Source organism: Habropoda laboriosa, unplaced genomic scaffold (genome assembly GCF_001263275.1).
Source record: "Habropoda laboriosa isolate 0110345459 unplaced genomic scaffold, ASM126327v1 scaffold113, whole genome shotgun sequence".
NCBI classification, from domain to species: Eukaryota; Metazoa; Arthropoda; class Insecta; order Hymenoptera; family Apidae; genus Habropoda; species Habropoda laboriosa.
In genome coordinates this window covers 544,948-550,807 of record NW_017100216.1, presented here as the reverse complement: position 1 = coordinate 550,807, position 5,860 = coordinate 544,948, and the positions used below count along the sequence as shown (strand labels likewise).

Sequence of the window (5,860 nt, the reverse complement as noted above, 5' to 3'; positions counted from 1 at the left end):
TTTTTTAAATAATTACAAATAAAAAGGTAATTGATCTTTTCAATTCAATTTCCAAAAACCGTTTTTAAATATTTCAAATAAGAAGTAGGTTATATATTTTCTAAAGACTTAAACTTAATGATATTCAATGAATGATGCTGTTAAGAATCATTATGTTATTAAGTTTTTTCAAAGTCATAACGAGGTTAATAGATGTAAAGTTTATTTAAGATGTTGTACATTTAATATCTCATCTAAATTGGCTGCTTTCACTTTAGAAAACAGGACGCGATTTACATTTCTGACGTTTTTGAAAGTCTTTGATAATTGTTTATGTGTGTTAAATGTATGAAAGAATATACCTTATACAAATCTCATGAGAATATTTTTACAACTAAAAATGTAATTTTGAATTTTCTTTGAATCTACAGGATGGCGGATACTGCTAATTCACCAAGTGATAATTCAGTGGAAAAAGAAGAAGGTTGGGTTGCTTTGAAAAAGCACATTATTCAAAATAAGATTAAAGTTGGATTATGGGTCACAAGACTTTTTACTATCATATTTACTGTTGGTCACATCTTTCCCATATTTGGGTATGCTATTTTATATGATTTTTATTGTAGGAATTTAACAATGAAATTTTATCATTTACATTTTACAGCAATTCTTATAACATTTATTATAAAGTATTAATGAGTAATGCAGCCACTAGTGCACTACGTCTTCATCAAAGGGTACCACGTGTTCAACTCAATAGACAATTTTTGGAGCATTTATTTCTTGAAGATTCCTGTCATTATTTATTCTATTCTTTAATATTTCTGTATGCAGCTCCTGTTACATGTATCCTTTTAACATCATAATATGTAAAGAAGTAAAATTCTGTTTGATATAGGCAATCTCATTCAAGAATATGATATTGAATTATTTTCCTTAAATTATTAATTAGTGGTGTTAACTCCTATATTCTTATTTGCATTAATACATTTTGCCAGTTATTCTCTAGTACTGATTGATGTAAGTAAAAACATTTCATCTTTTAATGCTGAATCATATAATGCTAAGATAGCACAATATCTGCACAGTCAGTCTTAACTAATACTTATTCTATCATTTTCTAACTAAGTGTTTAGGACAAAACAGTTGGTGGGGAGCACGTCTTTTAATATCTTTAGTGGAGTTTCAATCACGAAATATTTTGCGTATTTGCGCATTATCTGAGCTAATTATTCTGCCATTCACTGTTCTTCTTGTATTCACGTATGTATTAATATATATTAATTTTCTTAAATCAGGCATTGTAAAAGCAGTATTAATATAAATAATTTTTTACAGGGGTCGTGCTGGTTTATTGACACCATTTATTTACTTCCAATTTTTAAAATTACGTCTCGATTCACAAAGAAATCCATTTACTCGCAACGTTTTCTATGAAATTAGAAATGGATTAAGTTCAGTCTCACAGAAACCAACAGTGCCAATTATAATACGACGGATAATTGAAGGTCTATTGTTACTTACACAACAAATGGTCCCAGTTCGTCAATAATTTTTTAATTTAAACGAATACAATAAATTATCAAAACAAATTTCCTAGGGTTCTAGGGTCCATGTAATAATGATTTCATATACCTGAATGATAAAATGAGTGTAAATGTCAAAAGCAACAATCATTTATGATCTGTTATTTAAAATATATATGAAAACAATCAAATAACTTTTTGAAATTTCAATTAATATCTGTGCTCATAGTAACACTTTTGGAACTATTTCATACAACTCTAGTACTCTAGATTTAGAATTTATTTACTAAACCTCTAAATATGCATATGAATAAATCATATAATTGGAATTTCAATATTTTATAGTACATAATGTCAATTTATAGTAAAATTTTAACTAAATAATTTGAAATGAATCTAAATGAGTGCATGATACAATAAGCTCATTGGAATTAATATTCCTTAGAATTTATTATAATATTTTATATTTGTCCTTTTTGTTACTTCTAATATACCTACACATCTGTTGATGAATTGTTTATTCATAAAACAAATTACATTATGCACGTTGAAAGATATCGAAATATTAATGTACATGGTATCTCACATTATCAGATATATTTTCGTATTCTTTAAGATGCATTTAATTAATACGTATACTTCTATACTCCACTTTTTCCGGGAAAGGTTCAATGCGTGTTAAGAATATAGTTATATAAATCATTTTTCTATTATTTGATATAGATGTAGGTTACTCAATGAATTTCATGAAAAATTATGAATTTTACAGTATTTAGTTAATTGTGTTCAGCTATTCTTGCAAGAACAATTACTTTAGTTTAACTATCTTTGAAAATATTTTAATGTAATTTTATTATAAGTGAATCTTATTTACAAAATTATGCAAAATAACGAATTAAGTTTAAATATAATTTATGTACAATAATAATATAATAAAAATATGAAAAATATTTTTTATTATGTTGTAATTATAGAATAATTTTTATCATGTTACCGTTATTTTATGGAGTACTATCAATATTGAAATAAATAAGAAAATAAAATACTATTTCTTTTAAAAGTTTATTTTCATTTCTGTATAAATTTACACTGCAAGTGGTGTTGGTTGTGGTATATCCTTTGTTGCTTTTACTTCAGATGATGGTTGTGAAGGAAATACTTCATCCTTAGGTTCAACAATTGAAACAGAATCTGGAAGAGGTTTCTTTGGACCTGTCTTGCCATGAGGATCATATGGGAGCATAATTTTCACTTTGATACCAAGTACACCTAATGTAAAATAATAATTCAAGATAAAAGAAGAATTTGTTTTTGCCATACATTTTTGTATTTTTTTGTTTAACATACCTTGTCGAAGAAGCACATGACGAGTTGCTGTATTAACATATTCATTGGTGGGTTCTCCAGAGTGAATCATCAATCCATCAACAAATTTCATGGATTTTGCTCTCTGTCCACGTAATTTGCCACTAACAACAACTTCACAACCTTTTGCTCCAGATTCCATGATAAAACGAAGAACTCCATAACAAGCTCTACAAATATATAGAAAAATTACAATTTACAAAGTGTTTAAATAATTTATATAAATCTTGAGACTAACCTTCGTACAGCAAGACCTCCAATTAACTTGAAACGTAACGATTCTGCTTGAGCAATAGCACATAAACCACGCGTTGCAACTTTTTCAGCGTATAGTTCAATATTTTGTGTTTCTTTGAAATTAAATCGTTTTTGTACAACAGAAGTCAATTCTCGGATTCTACGGCCCTTTTCCCCAAGGACGCTTTGTGTATGGGTCGCTAGCAAAATGATTTCGGTACGATGGGGAGTAACGCGTACTTCCACTCCAGAATATCCATCTTCCGAAAGTTCACGAGTTAAGAACTCGTTCAATTCAGCTTTGAAGACTCCGTCTCCTACAAACTAGAAATAAAATCATTAAATAAACTATTATATTTGATATCTTCCTACGTTAGTTTATAAGCTAACCTAAGAGTGTATGTTTGTTGACATAAATGTAATTTAACTTGATGCGTAATATAATTTTAACTAGCATATTCAGTTTAAGTGGATAATACATGTAAATTATTTCAATACAAATGAAAATAAAATATTTGCAGCATAAAGGTTGCAAGTAAGCAAATCGAACGAAAACAGCTGAAAGAATCCATGTCATCTGCAACTTTCACGTGTCACTTGTACTTATTTTTTAACAAAATATTCCTTTTTTAACTTTAATTATTACAACAGACGTCATATTTTTACAATTTATTGGTCATAAATTGCTAAAATTCACAAACCTTCCTTTTCTTTGAGATAGAACGATTGTCCATGTTTTATGTTGGCGTTACAAAAGGGACCGAAAATCCAAAAGACATGACTGGAAGCGGAAACGACAGACCACACTAACAGTGTCATATTAGAGTCAAAATGATATTTACAATAAAAATATATTATAAAATATGTATACTATTTTGACTGAAAAATTAATACTATTTTTTTAAAGAGAAGAAAATTAAAAATTAAGATATTTTAAGAATAACATATAACTAGATTTATAAGACCAAAATTGAGGTTAGAAAAAGTACTAGATATTTGAAACGTATATTTAAATGCATACAGCGAAATATTTAAATCTATTCTTTAAAAAATAATGATTTCAAAAGCAAATATACCAATCGTCAAACGATAAGTGCATTGGATAACCTTAAACCCCAATGCATTATTTGTTCGATGAAACAAGTGTTCCCGATATGTAGAAATACAGATTAATTGTTTAATTTTTGTTCTATAATATAAAAAAGGAAGTAATATTGTAAATCTAAACAAAAGGGAAGTTTGCAATGAAAAGAGGTTGAGAATGAGCAATAGGAAACTTTATGTATATTCGTATTGGCTTATTTACTCCGCTTTTCTTGCAGCGTCTGAATGCGTCTACCGGCATCGTAAAACTAATTAGATTTTCTTCTTACGGCCCTGATGCTATCAAAATACACATGCACAATGTGATATACTTTCATAAGCGCGTTATATACACACATAGTATTGAGTCATGCAACGCAGGTACAGTTGTGTATGCGTTCACTGCTTTGCTATGAAGCGTACTGTGCTTTAGAATTATGTTTCACCCACGACATGGAGTGGAGAACAGTAGCGTTGACAGTGTTGGTAGTGAGTTTATGTTTTTTGGCAATACCGATTAGAGTAGAGCCTGATACTAACAATGAAGACGTCAAGCTTTTTCAAAACTATGTCACGCGTTACAATAAATCTTATAAAAATAATCCGACGGAATATGAGGAAAAATTTAAACGATTTCAGGTAAGATGTGAAATAGATTATTCTCTTTCGTAAAAACACCAGAGACTGGTAAACAGTACGCATGATGTACTATATACTACTAAAAATTTCGCTCTCATCGTCACAGGTGACAGTTTCAAAAATTCTCCGCGCTCTCGAATGTAACCGTTTTTCGTTCCTATTATTATATCTTTTTATTTCTATAAAAATTTAAGAATCATACGGTATCCGTTCAGATAAGAATAGACGATCTTGATAATGTAATATCAAATACGTTTACTGAAATGATAATTGATTATAAAATTCAATAAGGTATTTATCAAGCAAACGTTTGATAAAATTCAAAATTACGCAGTACTCGTGAAGAAACCATAGTATGCATCGTAATAAAAGAAAACTTGTTAAGGTGTTTTAGCAATATGAAAGAAAAAAAAAAACAAATTATAGATCAAGATTTTATATAATCCTATGAAACTCGTGAAGACAGCTGTGTCCTTATTTCAGAGATCGTTGCGGCACATAGAAAAAATGAACGACCTCCGATCATCGCAGGAAAGCGCTTATTACGGAGTTACTCAATATTCTGACATGACAGAAAACGAATTTCTAGCGCAAGCTCTTGTACCTGATTTACCAGTCAGAGGTAAGAAACAGAACTTCGTGACAGGAAAAAATGATTCTTTATAGAAACAGTGTCGAAACGTATGTAAACTGAAACGAGTTTGTGTATCATAGTAGAAGAGACACTTATGGTATTGATTTCGTTACGTTCACATCGACGAATATCATAAAATATCTATTTTAAATAGATATGTGTATAATTGTACGTTAGGGGAGAAACACGTGAACGCGCCCTATCATCGATTGCATCATTCACAAAAATCTACCAATCGAGTGAAAAGATCGGCCGGTATACCTTCGAGGTTCGATTGGAGAGACAAAGGTGTAGTTACTGCAGTACGAAGTCAGGGATCTTGCGGCGCCTGCTGGGCCTTCAGTACCGTTGAAGTTATAGAGACGATGTATGCCTTAAAAAATGGCACTTTGTATTC

General features: G+C 29.8%; 3 protein-coding genes across 3 annotated transcripts in view; 2 read left to right on the top strand and 1 right to left on the bottom strand.

Annotated features, from left to right (window-relative positions):
• The window catches only part of LOC108570858 (Krueppel homolog 2), a 1,796-nt gene extending 265 nt beyond the window's left edge, over window positions 1-1,531 (top strand). Inside the window, exons 2-6 of the mRNA XM_017932781.1 lie at window positions 411-575; window positions 644-825; window positions 932-999; window positions 1,109-1,242; window positions 1,318-1,531. Coding sequence (XP_017788270.1) covers window positions 412-575; window positions 644-825; window positions 932-999; window positions 1,109-1,242; window positions 1,318-1,531 — 762 coding nt within the window. The 5' untranslated portion in view covers window position 411. The remainder of the gene's footprint in view (window positions 1-410; window positions 576-643; window positions 826-931; window positions 1,000-1,108; window positions 1,243-1,317) is intronic.
• A 1,058-nt stretch (window positions 1,532-2,589) lies between these two features.
• On the bottom strand, window positions 2,590-3,890 carry LOC108570853 (40S ribosomal protein S3). Its single transcript, XM_017932775.1, has 4 exons — window positions 3,809-3,890; window positions 3,109-3,431; window positions 2,853-3,040; window positions 2,590-2,774 (listed from the first exon to the last, which is right to left on the bottom strand). Exons 1-4 carry the CDS (start codon window positions 3,839-3,841, stop codon window positions 2,590-2,592), a joined length of 729 nt encoding a protein of 242 aa, XP_017788264.1. The 5' UTR covers window positions 3,842-3,890.
• Window positions 3,891-4,616: 726 nt separating this feature from the next.
• LOC108570850 (cathepsin O-like) overlaps window positions 4,617-5,860 on the top strand; it is a 3,988-nt gene continuing 2,744 nt past the window's right edge. Inside the window, exons 1-3 of the mRNA XM_017932772.1 lie at window positions 4,617-4,829; window positions 5,313-5,451; window positions 5,641-5,860. The exon at window positions 5,641-5,860 is cut by the window's right edge and continues 11 nt beyond it. Of these exons, the coding sequence (XP_017788261.1) occupies window positions 4,644-4,829; window positions 5,313-5,451; window positions 5,641-5,860 (545 nt within the window). The 5' untranslated portion in view covers window positions 4,617-4,643. The remainder of the gene's footprint in view (window positions 4,830-5,312; window positions 5,452-5,640) is intronic.